The sequence below is a fragment of the Gymnodraco acuticeps genome, unplaced genomic scaffold (assembly GCF_902827175.1).
Source record: "Gymnodraco acuticeps unplaced genomic scaffold, fGymAcu1.1, whole genome shotgun sequence".
NCBI lineage: Eukaryota > Metazoa > Chordata > Actinopteri > Perciformes > Bathydraconidae > Gymnodraco > Gymnodraco acuticeps.
The window spans coordinates 419,836-441,416 of NW_022991991.1; the positions used below are offsets into that span (position 1 = coordinate 419,836).

A 21,581-nucleotide genomic window follows, 5' to 3' on the forward strand; every position below is an offset into this window, starting at 1 on the left:
ACCGAGGAGTCGAGGAGTCGAGGAGGGGAAATTAGAGTATTGAGAAACCTCTAATGTGTATTTTCAAACCTCTCGCTTAAAGCTGAAATCTTTTTATACCAGGTTCCTGACGATACCTTAGTTTTTGACCCAATAACACAATTAGATTGTTTATGACACTTCAAATAGTCTGATACTAAGACTTGTATTACAACCAGAAAAGATATCCAAAAACTATTCATCCGACCACACTTTGTGTGTGTGATTCTCACTTCTGGTACCTTCAGATAATTGAAATGTTAAAATCAATTTTGAGAAGTACATAAACAGTTAAACAGTCCTAATCTGTCTCTTTGGCTATCTTCTAACACAACATGGGGATTACTTGAAGGTGTTTGAGGCGTACCCATTCAGTCATGATATTACTTTACCAAACCGCTAGCAACTGAAAATGACAAGGAAACAAACCAAACCAAGCTTTGTTCAGGCAGGACTCTAAACAGAGAAAGTTATCTGTATCTAATAAACATCTAATTGAAGTTAAATGACACAAAAAGAACCAACAAACCAAATCGGACCAGACTTAGACCAACATAACTGAAATAAGCCAAACCAAAACCAACACAGACACAATGTAACCAAACCAAAACCAACCCAGACTAAATGTAACCAAACCAAATTTCACCAGGCCTAACTTAATTCAAACTGAGCTAAAGGACCATAGCCATATTTAGCAAAGAGTACTCCTTAGTCCGTCCATGTCATTGCAGTACTCACAAGCGATGATGTTGCCATAGCGATTCTTGTTGCGGTTCTCGTCCTTCTTGGCCGTCTCCCAGGGCGCAGTCTGTCCCTCTGCCAGGGCCTGGACACACACATGAACACGTGCACAAGAGTTTCATGTTGAGGTATGAACACAAAAATATGCATGCACATATGGCATGATGCCCAGAGCTTGTACACTGACACATGGGCCGGCAGAAGTTAAAATAGTAACATGAATATTAATGCAGAGAAAACTGACTCTGTGCCACATAGGGCAGGGAAGGTTTAAGGAGAGTTTTCACAAGAAGGCAAAGCTAACAGCAATTCACTTTTGATTAAAGCAACAACAAAATAATAATACAAGTTTTTAAGGCAAATGATGTGAACATATCTTAATCAATTCAATTCAAGTTTATTTATATAGCCCAATATCACAAATCATATTTGTCTCAGAGGGCTTCACAAATCAACAAACACAATTGACAATGTAAAACAATGTAAAACAATGTAAAAACAACAAACGAATCTTACAAGATGAATGTGAAAATACCAATTAAAAGAGGTATTAACACAATGACACAAATACAGTTGGAGTACAATAATTACAATTCCATAAAACGAAGGGTCCATGAGGATGTTTAAAAGGGGGTTTAAAACCAGTCCTAACTGTACGCTGTACCAAAGAGGAAAGTCTTCAGCCTACTCTTAAAAGTGTGGACACTGTCTGCCTCCCTAATCGTCACTGGAAGTTGGTTCCAGAGGAACGGGGCTTGGTAGCCGAAAGCTCTAGCACCTGATCTTTTTTTGTGGACTCTGGGAACCACCAACAGACCTGCACTCTGGGATCTTAATGCCCTAGAGGGGCAATAGGAGATTAAAAGATCCTGTAGGTAGGATGGTCCCTGGCCAATGAGCGCTTTGTATGTGAGTAAAAGTATTTTAAAATCAATCCTGGACTGAACTGGGAGCCAGTGCAATGCTGCTAAAACAGGAGTGATGTGGTCCGTCTTTTTCGTTCCCGTTAAAACCCGTGCTGCAGCATTTTGTATGAATTGAGGGGTCTTTAATGATGAGTTCAGACAGCCGGATAAAAGGGAATTGCAATAATCCAGCCTGGAGGTGATAAAAGCATGGATGAGTGTTTCTACATTGTTGTGATTTAGGATGTGCCTGATTTTTGAAATATTCCGTGGATGGAAGTAGACAGTCCTTGAAATGTGCTTTATATGTGATTTAAAAGACAAATCCTTGTCAAAGATGACACCAAGATGTTTTACAGTGGTGCTGGAAGTCATGGTAACACCATCCGAAGAAATGATATTGTTGGACAGTTTGTTCCAAGTATAATGACTTCTGATTTGTCAGAGTGTAATAATAAAAAGTTGCAGGTCATCCATGTCTTTATGTCTGAGATTCATTCTTGCAGTTTAACTAATGGAAATTGTTCATCTGGTTCAATTGACAGATACAATCAAGTATTGTATCACGCAATCAGTATTCTTCTCTATTACAAATAATTGTTTCTCCTGAAGAATAGCACCATTATCACATATATTTTTCAATGATAATGAGAATAATGTTTCAAAAATTGTCTTTCTATCTAATATCGCTAAATAAATATGGCAATAATCAAAGTTTATTTTTGTATTCTTATCGGAATTATGCAGCCCAAATACACATAAAACATTGTGATTTTGTGATTTCACATAGTATTTCAAACTACAGTATGTAATGCTTTTTTTTTCTTTCTACTAGTGGTAGTTTTTATTGAACAATTGTATCATTCAAAGTGAGAAAGTGTTCAGAGACAGACCAATCCATAGACAACATTTAAGTAAACACTTTTGTTTAAAATACAATTTCTAGAAGGATTTGAATGTTTATAAAGTGGCACTTATGTAGTCCTGTTATATGTAAGCATTATGAAGGGATTTGCAATGGGTGTAATATGAAATAGAAGTACATAAAAGCAGTGCTGCTCAACTTTAAGTCTTATTGTTAGACCTTTCAGCTCGCATGTGAACACAGCACAGAAGTTGTGGCAAGAAATTGTACTGGCAGATTCCCAGCTCTATTAATCTCAATCAGGTATTTTTTATTATGCTTTAGCCAGGTAATTGTCGGCAGTATTTCAACCAACTCTAGGATACCTTTCTAATAAACAGACCAACAGGATGGCCAATGACGATGCCAATCAAGACCAACCTCATTGGCAGGTGTAAAGCGCTCAAACTGAATTAAAATGCAACCAGCAGTGAGGAGGAACTTCACAGTGGATGGAGCACAACATGAAAAAGTGCAGGTAAAGACTGCGGGGTGTGTGAAAACTAAAGAAGTTGTGGAATGGGCCTTTTTTTTTCAGTGGAGAGAAGACATATTGTTCTTTCCCCCTGCTGGGATGCTGGGCCCATGTGAAAAGCTTTACAAACACAGCAAGAACAGAAAGTGTGTTGATGTGTGGATAAGCATGTACTTAATGTGAGAAGCATTCACTACAAGTTCCTTCATCTATGGAGTATGAGTGTGTGAGAATGCAATCTAATGTGGCATGCAAACAGTACTGTATATAATTAGGGTTGCAAAATTCCGGGAATTTTCAAAGATGGAAACTTTCTATGGGAATTAACGGGAATTTATGGGAATAAACTGGGAATTTTCTAAATTGAAGGTTGGCTCTTCATAGGGAACTTGGCATTCGGGCAAACCTAAGACTCTTTGAGCCTGACAGAGCCATCCTCAACAAGGCAGTGACACTGAAGAGGAAGACTCAGAGTGTGATGTTGATGAGGCCCAGGAAGAGCCCATTGACTGAAAGGGTTTAGCCAAAATGCAGAGGATTGCTTGAAGGAAGATTTGCATGTTTAATGGGACTTTTTGGAGGGAGAAGGGCTCTTTGTGTTCCGCCCCTTTGCAACCCTATATATAATACAGAAATGGTTGTGTGTCTGTGTCTGTGTGTGTGTGTGTGTCTGTGTGTGTATGTGTGTGTGTACGATCACTTTCAAACCAAACCCCAACTCACTAAGGTCGCCATATGGACACCGGTCTAATTTAGAACAATCGTTAGAAGACACTGGAAGAGGTCACACACACATATACACGCACGCACATACACACACACACACACACACACGCACAATCATTCTCACCATAGAGTACTGTGCTTTTTTAGTCCATTAAGAGCTTAAGAAAACCAAACAGCTTTCACTGTCATACAGTAATATGACCTATATGCACACAAACACACACACACACACACACACACACACACGCACAAATGCACTGTGACAGAGAAACAGACACCTAAACGTATCGCTCTTTCAAGCAGACAATGGGTTCGCTTAAAGTGGCATATGGGCCTATGAGACTGTGTGTGTAGTGTGTGCATCTGTGTGTGTTTGTGTTGCAAACATTTGTAAAATAAGAAAGCTGCTAATATTAGTTTTTAGACATCTTAGATAGGGTCATTCTGTCGGAGGGTTATGCAAGTGTGTGTGTGTGTGTGTGTGTGTGTGTGTATGTATTTGCTTAAGGTGTGGGTTGGCCAAAACAATTCTTAATCACACTCCTCTCATGCAAATTCCACTTTTCAGGATTATAAAGGTTATGTATTAAAAAAGAAAAAGGTAGGTGGACAGAGGACACGACACACACACACACACACACACACACACAAATACACACACACACACACACACACACACACACACACACACACACACAAATACACACACACACACACACACACACACACACACACACACAAACACACACACACACACACACACACACACACACACACACAAACACACACACACACACACACACACACACCACACACACACACACACACACACACACACACACACACACACACACACACACACATACTCTGCTGTATTATAGATTGAGTAATTAAGTTACAATTTCTGCAATCACGGTTCAACATACTGAATAAATTATATTTATGAAATCACGACCACTTTGAAACATGATGGAATCACAGCGTCTTTGTTTATCACAATAAATAACATTCAAAAATATATTTTGTTATACAGTTCTACAGGAAACTAGCTGAAGAAACGTTTGACCTCATTCTCAAAATGTGAACATACATTTCCTTTATCATATCAAAATTAAAATAGTTGGGATATTCACAACAGTACAACCTGACCAACTGACCGGTCTTTATGCACAATATTCATTTTAATTCCAAAGGTGTAATCCCAGTGGGGAGCGACTCTGACAGCGAGGCTGCTGTCGCTGTTAGTGGGGTTAATGGGCTTCAGCACTGGAGGTCACATCACACACACACACAGAGACAAGAACACACCATATGGGGTGTGGTGATGGACACGCACACATCCACAAATATTGAATTTGTATTATATTTTTTCAGATTATTGATATTATTCTTATTTTGTGTCTTTGTCTTCATGAAAACACACACACACACACATACCATGTATACATCACTTCAGGGGACATTACATTGACTTACATGCATTTCCTGGAGACTTATCCTAACCTTAACCATAACCAACACATGCCTAACCCTAACCCTTACCCTTAACCTTACCCTTACCCTTACCCTAACCCTAACCAAGTCTTCACCCTAAAATGAGTGATTCCCCTTATGGGGACCTCCATTTTGTCCCCATAAGGGAGGCGAGTCCCCACACATGACTGCGTAAACATATTCAGGTCCCCACACGTATAGTAATGCTAGGCCACACATACACACACACACACACACACACACACACACACACACACACACACACACACACACACACACACACACACACACACACACACACACACACACACACACACACACTCCTGAAAGGTATCAGTGGGTATAAACCAAAGTGACAGGAAGCAAATGAAAGCAAAACGTACGGCATCACAGAGGGACAATTTTCAACATGCATGCAGAGCTGCTAATAGAAAATGTTCATTATTTTGAAAATAGGAGCGGGTGATAGAGAGAAGCAGACTGTTCCTGGTGTCTTTTCAAAGATTCATTTTCAGGGACGGACACAAAGTAAAAGAAGTAAGAACAAAGTGAAGACAGGAAGGATTCTATTAACAAGGATTCATGACCAAAGCAAGGGAATGAGGATTTGGAAGGAAAAGGATCCCATGGAAGAGTGCGTATGAAAAAGAATGATTGTAAAAACGTCTGCTTTTGATGAAGTGCTCCAAACAACCAGTCAGGCCCGGCAGAGAGAGGAAGACAAACAGAAGCAGCAGAGAGCAGGGGTGTGGGAGACAGTATTAAGGAAGTCTGACACAAACTGAAACATGACATGGGATGAACAGAAGATTAGGAAACTGGAAAAGAAGGAGAGAGTAAGAAAAAAATAGGAGTAAAAGCTAAATGAAACGATGACTCAAGCTGAGCAAAGATTGAAAGGGAAATTGAAGTCGGGGGGAGAACAAGGTGTTATGAAAAAGAAGAAACTTGGGACAAAACCAGAGTAAAGACAGAATGGGTTAGCATTTATCACATGTTTGTGTTTTGGTTAGATGCTTGCATTTTGATCAGTGATTAACACAAGTTCAAGAGTTGTTTAGGTTTACTACGGAATAAAATACGTCAGTAAACATGTCTGAACATCACATGAGCATTAGCCACCTTTAGCTTAGCGTTGGTGATTTTTTTCTTTAGCCTAACGTTAGCTTTTTACTTCTGGTGATTGCACGCACTAAACTTCAACTATTATAAAAGCGTTGGTTATATGTGTAGATTATCCTGCCGAACAAAACGTGTAAATATATTATATTTGGTGTGTTTACCAAAAATCGTATTTCTGCATTATTCCGTCATTCACAAGAACAATCCTATTGTCTTTTTGGTGAAAGGAGCCTGTAATGCTAGCTTCTAAACACTGCACCACACAAACTGTAACACAAAGAAAGAAAGTAAGGAGAGGAGAGTTAGATTTACCGTCCCTGTTTGTTTTGCTGATCATCAATATTGATGAGGTAAAGGATTAATAATTGATAAGGGTCTCCAGCCATAAAACCAAATCCAATCTCTCTCTTCACACACACATACACACACTGCACAACTGGGAAGCGACAGCAGGGACGGAGAGGAAATATGGATGCAGCGTTTGCAAAATAAAGGAATCTAATTACCAAGCCGGAGATGCCGTTTACGTGTTTTATTTTCATATCATTTATTGAAATGTGAACTCAAATCTGATCATCTGTGCCTCGGAAAAGTCAAAAATCAATCTGCAGTAAAAAAACAACAACTCTCTTTTAAATGTTTTCTTATGCAAATGAGTGATGTATGAGATTTCAGCTCAATGCAAAAAGGCATCTCGTCTCGTCTGACGCAGTTTTACTCCATTTACTATAATGATCATTTTTATTGTGCAGTAAGTATTTTGTGAGCAATTCAAATATATTTTCAGTCAAATCTGCCTTTGATTCTTGTTTTGACTTTGAATGCTGATATTGCTGATATGCTATTCAGGGTCATACAGTAGGGGCTGCAAGAGGCTAAGATACAATCCAGATATTGGCTTTTTAAAAGTCACATAAAAAAAGACAATCCTTTTCTCTTTGAATCACTATTTTACCAGCGGTAATAATGATACATTCAGGCATCAAACAAACAGTTTATTAGTTACACATGTTATCTATGTGCTGTAGCAGCAAACCTTTGACCTTCTTACTAATGGCTGCTTGTAATGTTGTCCATCTGAAGATGTTCTTGTTGTTCTCATTATAAGCCTCTGTGTGTGTGTGTGTGTGTGTGTGTGTGTGTGTGTGTGTGTGTGTGTGTGTGTGTGTGTGTGTGTGTGTGTGTGTGTGTGTGTGTGTGTGTGTGTGTGTGTGTATTCACCTCATATTCCTCCTTGAAACCGTAGCCCTGTCCACACTTCATCTGGGTGATGTGCTGCAGGAGGTCTGCAACTCGAATAGCTGGCTGAAACTGACCCGCCTGGAACTGACCTGCAGTACAGAAATAAAATGTTTTTATATAAACAGCGGGATGCAGTTAGTATGTGTATGTTGTTGAATAACTGCTGAGTAAAATAGCTAACTTTTACTCAATCAATAAATAAGCTAAGTAGCGTCTTGAGCTTTATCCAAGAATAAGACAACGCAGTATATTGATGGGAATAGTTAAATAAGTAAATCTCACTGTGACGGAGCGGTGAGTGACTGACTCCGCCACTGACAGCCGCAGCGGCGACACACACACACACACACACACACACACACACACACACACACACACACACACACACACACACACCAAACATTTCCTGCTCTCTTCCGTTCGTCAATAAATAAGGTTAAATCATCACTAAAACGTCCACCTATTCCCCTTCCTTTCTGTAGCGCGACCATAAGTGCACGCTTATTTAAACATACATTTAACTATATTACACCATAATAGTTTCGCCGCCGTCTCCCCAGCAAAGGGAAGGTGGAAAAGACGGAGGCGCATCACTTCCGTGATTTAAATAGGATGCAATTTATTATTTATTTTGCGTTTATTAATTAGGGGGAATGATTGTGTTAAGAGGTAGTTAACCTGTGTATGTTTGGGTCGGATAGTTTCCTCATGTTTGAGGAAATTACATTTATGTTGACAATGTGGTTTGGAGATAATTGTGTAACCGGTTGACGGTAAGCCTGTGGGGAGGGGCTATGGGTACAAAAGGGACGGTGTTGGCCCTGGAAGAGTGATTCGGCAGGGTGTTGCAGTGAAGGCAACAGCTAGGATGTGGTTAGAGAGACAGACAACCTAATTTGGTAAACTGTGATTTTGTTTATTTACGTTATACTGTTTACCTTTTTGTCGAACAGTATATATTTTTTTGTGGCTGATTATAAATACAGTTTTTTGGAGCTTAAACAACCGACTAAGCCTATGTATCGAATGGACGAATAGAACCCCGTCACACTCACTGACTTTTTAAACTAACTTGCTAGCTATGTCCGATTGTTTTATCGTCAAACAAGCTTACAACAACTTGTATCAGGCATGTTACAACCTCAATTACTAACCTCTATACACTATAACTCACCAATCAGCTAACACTTAACTAACTGACTAACTAAATAACCTGAGAAAACCTGACACCCACAGTTAGCTACTTTTTGGTAATACGTTTTAGCACCAAAACCTTTAGCATTATCAATGAAGTATAAACATTATAACATTGGTCTAACTAACTAACTAGCTAACCGACTAACTTACTAACTAATTACTAACCTACTAAGTACTAACTAACTAACACAGTGTCAAGGCTTTGTGCATGTACCGCTCTGGTAGGAGATCTCCACAGACTCACAGCCTCCGTAAGGAAAACTCTGAAGGGTCAGAGAGGGCTGGGCGAGCGAAGCCTGGCTACTGTCTGTTAATAGAAAGAGAGAAAGAGTAAGTTACCATGACAACAGACATCCTACCTATAATAATTCCCCCACCCACATTCAGTACCGTGCACAGTATGGACACATCACAGGTGAGAAAAGTTGGGTGGTGGAAGAATAACTAATTAAGTTAAAGTAGAAAAAACAATGTCATAAAATATTGTACTAAAAGTTGGGAAAACGGCAACATGTACTTCATGTATCAAAGGTACAACCACTCAGTATGCAGAACGGCTCTTTTCACAGTACTGTATAATAAAATAATAAAAAATATCTCAATCATTTCTAAAATGTCTCCAAAATATAGTCTAGAAGAAATACATATTGGCTGCTTATGGTTAGATTAATGAGTCATTTAACACCCTTGATTGACACCACCTTGATTGGTGGGCATGCCGATAGGACGGCTAATTGGAATATCTCTCCACCAATTAACAAACAGACAGATTGATTGGATGAGAGCATGGGTTTTATTTGTCAGCACAGATGGAGGAAGAAGGTTCAGTGGGACGGAGGGACTGATCAAGGATTGTCAAGAGCTGAAACAGAGGTCCCAAAGCGCTTTTGGTGGAGGAAACTTGATGCAGCAATACAAATGCTCCATTCACTCTCCGTTAGAGAAGGAAGAACAATGTACCATTGTGATTCATTTAATATAAGGTCTATTTGTTTCCACCACTTGTCTTCTCTTTTCCTCTCAGCTAATCCTGGGGAACTGAAATTATTGAAATACTTTGGGGAACCCTAACCCTAATTTTAGTTTTCCATAAAGCCCGCGTCACACTGTTCCGAAATTGACACCAGATGGACACACGATAAAGGAAATGATCAAATTTGGCTCAAATCGTAACAGCATCGGGCCATTCGTGAGGGCATCTCAAGCCATCACTTCTCTGGTTGTTTTATTGCACAACAAAATCATGTAAACATATTATGTAAATAATCCAATTTGTGTTCTGTGAAACTGAAAAGGATATTACATTGTTTTTGTTACTTTCGTTGCAGTTGTATGTCTTAAAGGTCCCATGTCATGGCCATTTCTACTGATCATAATTCCATTGTTGAGGTCTACTAGAATAGATTTATATTTTGCAATGTTCCAAACTCACATTGGTTTCTCATACAGCATCTCTGTATAGTATGTGTATTCACTCTCTGTCCTACACGGCTTGTTGGAGCTCCTGCCCCCCCCCCTGTGAGCCCAGTGGCCGTCTGCGAGACAGCGAGACACACACACACCCGCAGCCTGGCTGGGAGTTTGTGTGTGTGCTCAGGCTGAGTTCTGCGGTGTCTCTCTGTCTCACCGACCCCACACCAGTGAGCCAGCTCACACTGTCCACTCCTCGCAGCAGCGAGTCTCGAACGTCCCGCCGAGTGTGTGTGTGAGGAAGTCCGCGGATTGGTCCAAACGTAACGGCTCCGCGGACGTTACGTTATGTCACTATACCCAAGAAATAAACAATGGAAAAAGAGAAATGTCCAACGAGGCGTTCTGGGGCAGCATAGACAGGTATTTTCTGTGTTAGAGTTTTACTCGCTACAGGGTGTACTTTGAGGGTTTTTGACTCTGCAGACCGTTTACATGCATAGACAGCTACACAACACACAAGGGGACGGATAATAACCGGAAAAGCATGACATGTCCATGCCCGCATTATAAGAGAGTTGTTAAAGTTGTGTTGGTTTTAATAAATGTTCTTTTGTTCAGTGCTGTTGCAGTATGGCAGTTTACTCACTGAAGTGTGTATGTGTGTGTCTTAGAAGGAATAGGGTTTGTAATATAATACTGCAGGACTCTATGTTTCCTTAATGGAGCTATTTGCATGTTAATGATGGCTGTGGATTCATTAGTGCCGTTAAGTGGCTTCTCCATAAGCCAATCTAAACACTGGCTTCCCTAAACGGATGAAGAATGAGCCGACCACACGGGTCTGCTGCTACCACTGTGACAGTGTCCTGTTAGTGTTGAGAGACAGGACAAAGGGCTGAAAAAACGAAATAGTATAATTGTGTATTACGAGCTTAAGTCATGATGATGTGTGATAGGATTGATAAAAGAGTAGAAGACAGAATGAATAATTGGAATGAGTGACTGAAAGGGGAGAGGTGGAAAGCGACCAGATGCCTAAAATAATGGGTAACCTAGGCTGAAGACATTTTCGCGTTTTGTTCTACAACGTAAAAAAAAAGTGACTAAACTGCCTTTATCTTAGCAGTGGTGATACGCAGCCAAGCAATCCTAATTTAGTTATTTTATAGGCTAACATTAGATTTTTACTTATGGCAATTTCATTTACGCTTCAACTATTGTATACATGGTGTTAATATGTGGAGATGTTCCTGCTTTGTCCTGGGGGCCCTTGCGACGCTAACTTCCGGGTCGGCTTGCAACAATACATCATCACTGCACTGCACTATTAAGACATGGAAGAAGAAAGGAAACACGGAAAAAAGGGCAGATGAGAGTGAAAGAAATGTGAGACAGGAGAGACATTTGGAGAGGAAAGGTGTAGGAAATACAGGAGTAAAGAGTTGAAGAGAAAAAGAGAGCCGAGAACAGGCAAGGACACACTGAGCAGGTCTCCCTTGTAAAAGAGTTCAATGATCTCAATGGGATTTATCTGGATAAATAAAGGTTTGAAATGAAATGAAACTGTCTGCTCTCTGAAACACAACCAGGATGTACTTCACACTTCCCCCTTCAGACTTACTATAGTTCAAGTAAGAATGAACTCCAGCCCTTCAATCCATCCCATGTATCTTTATAAACTCTTTCCATCCTTCCTTAGTACTCCTCAATCAACCCTTTCTCCTACCACTGGTTTTTCTTTTGATAAATACATTTTAACACAAAGCAGCACATATCCTTCATCTCTGAGACTCTGAATATTCCAGGCAGCTGGCTTCACGGTCGGAGTTGTGCGTTTTATAATCGTTTAAATGTGTTCATACAGTTCGTTTATCCATTGATGTGAGGTATATGGTATATGTGTGTATATGAGTGTGTGTAAGCACACTCCGGCACTTACACAATAATGTGCTTTTGCATGTGTGTGTGTGTGTGTGTGTGTGTGTGTGTATGTGTGTGTGTGTGTGTGTGTGTGTGTGTGTGTGTGTGTGTGTGTGTGTGTGTGTGTGTGTGTGTGTGCATCACCCCAAGGTCAAATATGCATTAAGCCAGGCATGAAATGGAGTCATAGCGGCAGCTCCACAACACTGACTATGATGAAGACATCTCAATGCTAATGGGGAGATTTATTGACCCCACATTCACTAGAGAGTGTGTGTGTGTGTGTGTGTGTGTGTGTGTGTGTGTGTGTGTGTGTGTGTGTGTGTGTGTGTTGATATAGAGACATACGGAGAGTGTTGAGTGTGTTTTTGATAAGAGAGTTGCGATTGATTTTAAAAGAGAAGAACAATGTGAGTGTGTGTTGAACCTGTTTCCCATGTGTGTGTGAAGGCCGTTTCCACTGTCAAGGAGTATGTATGTTAATGCAGTCCTTCATGCTTGGCAGTGTGCTACATAAAGTTCCCTCCTCCCACTCTGTGACTTTATTAAGATGCAGTTATGGATGGCTTGGCTCAGAGTATCACTATGTTAACTCCTAAGTCCTTCGCCTCAGACGTCTGTATCTGTGTTTCTATATTTTGCTTTTATTTTTAAGTCTTCGACAGTTATATTTCTCTGTAAGCTTTGTTTACTTCTTTGCCTTACTTTGCGTGATTTATATAACTATAATGCTGCATCTGCTTGATTATGACAGCGGCTGCATTCAATTCTCTTGTATTGACTTGCAGATAGAGTGCGGTGCAGTCCTAAAACCCGGACGTGAGTCAGCATTTTACCTCTGAAATAAGGTCTGTAGTTAACACAGGCTGAAGAGACTTTAACGTTTTGTTCTACGACAACAGTAGATACCCCCACTGGTGAATGTCTGACTCTTTAATGTGTCATAGCAACAGTGTTTGCTAACAAGTGGCTAAAAGAGGCTGCTAAACATTATCACTTCAAATGTTAGCCGCCTTTAGCTTAGCATTGGCCACATGTCGTTTTTTGTATAGCCCATAGCTTTTTACTTCTGTCAATTGTATTTACACTTCATTAAAGTGTTGTAAATATGTCGACATTATCCTGCTAAACAAAATGTGTGAAGTGTGTTTGCCACAGATACTTTTTTCTGTAATATTCTTGATTCCAATGGAAAAATCCCATAGCTTTTTGTCGAGGGAGCCCTTGCGATGCTTATTCCTGGGCTGCCTACAAAACTAAGTCATCTCTGCATCACTCTATCGAGGATCATATTTTCTGTATTTTGCTATACAAAGAATACATAATAATAAAGCTGTGGACCATCACTGTGTTCAAAATAAACTTGCACATGATTGAAATGGAAAACTGCCAGCTTTCTCTGCAGTCATTGCATAATTCAATGTAATTCACCCATATCCTTTATACCCCCCAACTAGCAATTACTGTTAAACTCAATCATAACAAAGAAAATGACTCCATTACAGAAGCACCTGTCCTTATAGAGGGTCATCATTTCCATACACTGTTCTTATTCATGCACCCACACACACTAATTATATCAGGAACAATCAAACAATAATTGAATCTGAAATGGAAATGATGTTAAACACTAAAGACTTCGACAATATAACCGTTCGTCATCTACTCCCTTGGATACAATCAGTAATAATCCAATACTGTCTATTTAGTTTAACCAAGACAATCCACTGTGCTGTGTAACTACTTGAAGGGTAAATAATGCAACAGCCTTGATACTTTATAGAAGCTAGGTCTCCTTGAATTTACACATTTTTTCGAAGGGACCCTATTATGCATTTTGGGGGTTTAACTGTATTTGAGTGTATAGGTTTATATAGGTTTCTGTGCATGTAAATGGTCTGCAAAGGCTCAAATCCCAAAGTTCCTGCCACAGGGAGTTAACATAGAGACATCACTACGTAACATTGCATTGGCTAGCACTCCAACATATTGTACGTGATAAGCTAAAGAGCAGGACATCTCTAAGGGGTTGACATGTCACAGGAGAGACACTACATACTGATATGAACCTTTAAAATGTTCTAAAACTTTTTGAAATTAAATATTAAAAGCTGGTGGACTTGTGTCGGAAGTTTTATAAAGGTGGAATAAATGTGGCTGTTGAGTTTATCTCTGTCTTTCTTTTGGTCTTTCTCTGGAGTACAAGGTCAGGTTCAACTTGATTTTATTTTGCTGCAAAGCCGGGCCAGTGTGGATGATAAATCACTCCGATATTTGAAATATATTAAAGTCAGATAGTGGAACAGTGAGCCTCTAGAATAAAGTATGGAAACTAAAAGTGTAACTGAGCTGCTGTCCAATGTAGACAGAAAGCAGTAGATACAATGTAGACAGAAAGCAGTAGATACAATGTAGACAGACAAAGTTAAGAAAAAGATCCTTGATCGCATCAGGGCTTTAATTCTCCAAAGTAATCTTCGTCCTTTGATATCAAATATTGACTTGACATTATCAGTTTATTTGTTTCATATTTATACGTTTTTTTTCTTAAATCTTGGTTTCCAATACAATGCAACATACTAGCTTTGCAGAGCATAATAGGGCATACCATATGGTCATCATTTGACGGGGTTAGATTCAAGTCAATGTGCCCATCAACTGTTAATGGGTTCTTCATTCAAATAGAACAGGTTCAATGAGTGAACATATAGAGAACAGGAAGTTAGAAATACATTGAGCTTGTGTAACAAAGATACATATTCCAAACATAGAGATACACATAGTGTACTTAATTGTTTAGCATTGTGATGAGATGGAATAAAAACCAAGACCTGAGGATGCCTGACATAAAGAAAATAAAAGAAGCTACAAATGGAGGAGGAGACAGAGAGGCAGCAGAAAATATATCTGGGCTGCAGTTCACAGGGATCAGCTGGTCTAGACAGTATACCAGCGTTAACCTCAATCTCACCTCCCTTCTTCTGACATGAGGACACACAACACTGACTCACAAGTGTGTGTCTGAAAGAAAGAGACTGGTAGACGGAAATATGTATTATTTTATCATTTTATCTGAGGATGCTGGATAGTAAAGCTTGTTGTTCGCACCATCTGCTCATATACAGTAAGCATAGGCTTCTGCTGGCTGTGGATGAAGATCATTTGAGATGTGAGGGAGTAAAGTAATGCAACATTTTATACAAATTAATGCCTGTTTTTCTACCGTGCATGGACAAATAAAGCAATATATTATTCAAGCTTATGTTTCATTTTAATCATCCAGTTTATACACTTCCTGTCCTATATTCTGGGCCAAATCACTTGTTGACTCGCTAAACATTGAAATTGTGATCATAACAAGGTCTGTTTTTTATTAAATACTCCATTCTGATTGGTCAATTTGGACATTTCAAGGGTTGTTATTTCATGCTAACAAGAAATAACAACAGCTTTCTCCATCAGAAAACACCAGGGAATACCTTTGGAATATGAATTGTTATATTTGTGGAGAGCTCGAACATTTGGATTAATGATGGCTAGACTCTAATGACAAGAAAACAGGGAAATAGGAAGAAAACACTAAAGGGAACAGCAGAAGAAGAAAGACAGGAAGTAAACACTTACAGGAAAACGGTGTGGGCTCTGGCAGTGCCCACACCGTTAATGTTAATGGAAGAGAAAATGTAAACAGACTTGGACAGTTACAAAAAACCTCCATGCCGTCATTTTAAGTTACGTTGTTGTTTCCGCAGTTCCAGCCATCAAGTGGAACGGACTATTTGTTCTGGGTGGAAGCCATGCTTTAGATTATTTAGTATGTGGCTGTGTAATAATCTGGATTTCTTTCATTAATGACCATTATCCCTTACATAATAGCCATCACATGAAGCTTTGGGTGTTGCAATGGCACCCCAGGGAGTAGTTTCAAATTAAGAGTTCTTAAAATGCTATTATTTCAACTATTTATATTGTCAGTATTGATATTGATCTCAATATGAAACTTGGAAATAAAAATGGAAATTACATTTGTGCATTATTATGTTTCTATCCTCAACAACTGAACGTCAAATCTATATGTACAGCTATAGGTGAAGGTAAATATAGTGAAAGCGACCACAAAAGGGGTTAGAACAGATTTCAGACTGTCAGACCGCGAAGCAGACGGACTAGTCAAAGGAAGTGGGAGTGAAGGACCACTAGATGTGAATATAAGCGTTATAAGAAGTGGCTTGAAAAGAGCACAGAGGCTCAATCTTCCCTGAGCACATAAAGGTTGAAATTCACAATCTCTCAAACATGCTCTCACCTTCAATTACCTAGCACTGTCACATTATGGCCAAACTAAATGACTACCATTAGCCATAATCACCTTACATGCAGCCTGATGCTTAGCTGAACTAGGCTGGAGGAAAATAATTGCCCTTCAGTAATGCTTTGGAAAAACTACTTCCAACACTGTGGGTAGAAATGATGGGCTTTCTACACAGTAGGTGATTCTGGACCAGCGTCCTCCTCCACTGTGGCAGGACAGTTGTTGTTGCATCTTCAAAATACCCAGCAAAAGACACATCAGTGAGGTCTGCTGGCAGGGATTTCATCTGTTCCTTCAGTAAAATATGCATTGAAAAGTAAAGGGTGCCTCACTTTTGATACTGTGTATGACACTGGCCTGCTGAACCCTCTTTCTCCTTATCCATATCTACAATCATTCTCCCTTTTCTAAATATCCCAAAGAAAACAATCTGTGTTCCTGATGGCTTCTGTCAACTAAGAACCGTTCATCTCAACACATTCAGCATATGAATGCACATTGTTTAAATATATATTTGGTGTTTTATTTTAAACATGACTCACATCAGGGTTGAAAGGGTAACTTTAAATCATATGTTCCGCTTACAGATGGAAAAGCTGCCTTTCATTGAGCATATTCAGTCAGTCGTGTCCACTTCATTTCCACATGACGTCTTAAAGCTCATGGACACTTCAAAATAACCACTTCCCAACTCTGGAACCGGCAGAAGCCGAGGAGCACTTTAAGGCACCATCGATGGGGCCTTCACATTGTCTGTTTGGTCTTCATATACATACTGTGCTTGGCTTCAGCACATCTTCTTTGCAGCATCCATCCAAATCAGAATATTGAAGCAGCAAATCACAAAGAACAAGATGATTCTGTGAAGTCTCATCATCTCCAAAATGGTGTCTCCACTAAAGCCATTGCTTTTGAATCCATTATGTATGGATTAAAAGGGATATGGTATAATGTGCCTAATCTTTGTTGTTTTGAAAGCCCTTGAAAAGGCAAACAGGAATTTGCATCTAGCTTTTTCTTTGGTGTCCAAGGTCCCCGGGATGCCTTTGCATGGCTCTGTGCTTCTATCAGTGTATTTGTTCAACTGTGTGTACCTAATTAACCAGCTCCTGATTCATGGAAAAACATGACTTCTGTGCTAAGAAGTCATGCAAAGGGCTGTCCTTGGCTGGCCACAAAAGGCTGACGCTTGCTTTGTGAAGTGACAGAGAACAGTGTTGCGTAGCCTTTTAACATACATCAGTCTGTGAAATTGATTTTTCGAAGGAAAATGTGTTTGCACATGAAATGCACGCCATGCAGCGGTGGCTTTTCACTGATCCAGTGGATTTACGTCGCATCAATGTTAACACTGCGCGGGGTGTCTGTGCATACGGATATCTGTGAGTGTGTTCCTGTGTGCACATGTGTAACTTTCTGATGTGTCCTTGTCTCTTTGTGCATATATTTGTGTGTGAGTGTTGGCTGGGTGCTTATGGATGCAAGATGTTATGAGGGTGTGTGTGTGTGTGTGTGTGTGTGTGTGTGTGTGTGTGTGTGTATGTGTGTGTGTGTGTGTGTGTGTGCATGTGTGTGTGAGAAATTCCATTTCCATAGCTGAGAAAACACCTGAGCTAAGGAGACATCTTTGCAGCTGGTTCAAAAAGAAAACACACACACACACAGACCGAGTTAAACCCTCCTCTGCATAGCGTACCTGATACGCTCCTTCTCCCCGTCTTTGATCCCTCAATCTGTATGTCTCTTTCACTGTCCTCTTAATAACTTTCTTCTTCTCTCTTTCTCTGCTCTGCCTCTCTCTTCAAGCTATCCTCACTGGCAGCGTTCAGGCTCCTGGTACCATTATCCATTTTCAAAAGCCTGAAAGGTCTTGGAATGTATCTAAATGGAGGAGTCTTTAAGAATGAAATGTTTTCTATCGCTTTACTTAATAATGAAATCCAGTTACGCTTGGAGGCCACTTTAGATGTATGGATAGGTTAATAACCCTAAGGGAGGTCAACGTGGAGAATGGAGCATTCTTGGCTAAACAGATACACACAAATGATCAGTAGAAAAATATTACGAAGAATATTGATTGTGTTTGCTCTGGTGGGCATATTTTCTTTTTTTGAGTTAACTAGTCTAGGGTTAGGGTAAGGTTTAGGATTAGTCTTATCACATTAAGTGGACAGCTAGCTTAGATACTTTAAGTAACTTTAGCAATACAATTAAGAAAATGTGCTCACATTTAACTAAGAAAATAATTAAAAGGAGAAATGCTAGAATCAGATGTTTTCTTATTGAGTTATTTCGCCCTCCCGTCATTCTATATTAAAGAAGAGTGTTCGTTATGATAAAGAACATATCTGCAGTACAACCCAACTTGGAATAAACGTGCCAAACACACGTATTGTATGAACAAATATGCTGTTAACACTAGAACCGCCAACGGGTACATTTTACCCGCAGCTGTTTCTTGATTGTATGTCACTTTTTTTCAATAAAATATTCAAGTCTCCCAGTCTGTGACTTTTCCTGAAAGTGTGTTATGTAGCACACTCGGTTGTTAAAAATGGTCAATATGAAGTCAGATTGAAAAAATCGCCCAAAAAATTGCCATTCATACCCATCAGCGGGTAATATTTACCTTATAGAAAATGCAGTGATTTTCGCGTTATTGATCTCACGCAAAAACATAAACATGACGTGTTGCTATAGCAACGCCTGTTGTTTACTGCGGTTCCTTATAGATAGAGGGATTGAGAGAGAGAGAGATAGATCGATAGATAGATATATAGATAGATACTTCATGCTATCTGCACAAACTAGATATCATTATGGAAGCTGAGAGTCCTCAGATTCTATTGGTATAAGTTTAACCACTGTGCGATTAAAACTCACCGTTAACCCTGTGTTCTAGTATGATAAATAAAAGAACATTGTACCTTGAAAATCAATGCATTCTAATAGCGGGTCCATTTAACCCGTTGGCGGTTTTAGGTATACAGCGACCCCTGGCGGTTCAAGTGTTAAAGAACTTGAAATTATTCTCTGTGTCCTTTTTATCTCTAATCTCACTTTCAACACTTTCTATTAATGTTCCCTTCGTCCCTATGTCTGCCATTTGATTGGTATTCCATTCTGCTATCTCTCTTCCTGTTGGCCTTGGATGATGGTCGTGAAGAAGATGATGATGATTGCAAAACGCTCGGTGGTCAATTGACAGGCTCTCTCCATCCACTAAATGACTGCTCTAATCAATGAAATAATTGCAATGCTAAGCATGACATGAAAACAGCATCAAGGGATGATGCTTTATGATGTTTACGTGACGGATGGAGAACATATTGGATGAGCAAATGGAAAGAGGACTGCAAGATGGTCTGAAGACGAAGATAGGATAATGTAGAACTGGAAAAAATAGGAATTGGATTGATGGTTGGATGATGGGTAGAAGGAGAGAATCAATTACAGTATAAAAGCAGATGTGGATATAGACAGTGATGGAGGGACAGAAGAGTCGATGGATGGACTAACCGATATTAGGAAACAAACAAAAGGGGAATGGAAGTATTAATGGATGAGTGTATGGACGGTATGAATAGATAGATGACCGTGGGAGGAGCGGAGTAATGTGTTGACGAGAAAACAGGATTGGTAAGACGATGAGAGAGGTGATGGATGGATCGATGGAAAGAAAAAATGTAATTAAATGAAACAAAAGTCGATAGAAGAACAAAGTTGTGTGAACTGAGTTTGGAGAGTTGGGGTCATGGCATGGATTAAAGACGACATACAATGCTCATCTTCAGGTTCATATTTGCATTCTGTGCCTCTACTGTGACATGTCTCCATGCTTTAATGTTCAATGTTTTCTGATTGGTTAGCTGGCCCGCTCTGTTGTAATTGGTTAACCGCTTAGAGATGTCCCGCCCCTTAACCTATCACGTACGATTTGTTTGAGGGCTAAACAATAGAAGCCTGAGCGTTACATATTGGTGTCACTATGTGGGGGGGGGGTTGAGTGTTTGGGAGAGAACAGGGAACACAGGGATGTTAGCCTTTGCAGACCATTTACATGCACCAAACCTATATAACACACTGCAGGACAGGGAAAACCCCAAAAGCATTATAGGACCCCATTAAGAGATAATAAAGGGTTACTAAAAGTAGAGATCAATTGATAGACACGTATATTGTTTTAATCGTGACTCTCTGTGAAGATGTATGACAGCAAATGTGTGCCGTTACACAAATCACTCATGCGTTGTTTTGCATTCTGCTTCATCATGCCTCGATGTGTATCAGCAAATGGCAAAGAAACCTGTGTGGCCAGTTGTTTACATTACTGTTAATCAGCGTACATATGGCCATTTGTCTTGGCCAGTTGGTTTTAAGAGCATATATGATGCAGAGTAGGTGTCTATTATTTTGATTTGTCTTTTTCTGTTTTTCTTTCTCTCCGTTTCCTGGGCAGTTAAAACATGGGCTCGGCAGGTATAACATTGATTCAGCTGGTAAACAGAGGAGATGAGAGGAGGAGCGGATGAAGTGAGAGGGAAGAGTGAACACTGACGTTTGCAAATTAAGCGGAAGTCAAGAATGGATGTTCGAATACCTGATAATGAGTTTAGGAAAGGAACAAAACGGAAAAGGCACAGAAAAAGCAGAACATGTGAGTATGGCAGAGAAAAGTAATTCAAACTAAATGGTGAAAAGAATATTTGAGAAAAAGAGAAAAACTCTTATTGGTGGGGCTGGATTTACCAAAAGTAGGAAGGGTTGAACTAATACAATTAAATAAATGGCCAGAAATTGGGCTTGTGGACAATCAGGCATAGTAGCATTACAATACAATGATTATATATATATTATAATATTAATAAAATGAACATTTCGATTCAAACAAAAAAGTAGGAAAAAGTGTTTTGACATGTAGAGTCAAAATGAGGTAGCATGATGATGTGATGGCAGACCTGATGACGGGGGGAATGACAATAATTGGCAGAAGAGAGGAGATAAGAAGAAAGGAGGGATGGGAGGAGGTGTGGCAGGAAGACGAGCAGCTGATAGGTATTATCACATTATACAGAAAGGAGGCCGGCAGACAAATATCACTACTTACTATAC

General features: G+C 39.7%; 1 protein-coding gene across 19 annotated transcripts in view; it reads right to left on the reverse strand.

Moving 5' to 3' along the window:
* ptprt (protein tyrosine phosphatase receptor type T) overlaps positions 1 to 21,581 on the reverse strand; it is a 397,778-nt gene that overhangs the window by 65,171 nt on the left and 311,026 nt on the right. For all 19 annotated transcript variants that reach the window (XM_034201114.1, XM_034201107.1, XM_034201120.1 and 16 more), the window contains 3 exons: positions 9,039 to 9,131; positions 7,607 to 7,716; positions 757 to 844 (listed from right to left, as the gene is read on the reverse strand). In XM_034201114.1, coding sequence (XP_034057005.1) covers positions 757 to 844; positions 7,607 to 7,716; positions 9,039 to 9,131 — 291 coding nt within the window. The remainder of the gene's footprint in view (positions 1 to 756; positions 845 to 7,606; positions 7,717 to 9,038; positions 9,132 to 21,581) is intronic.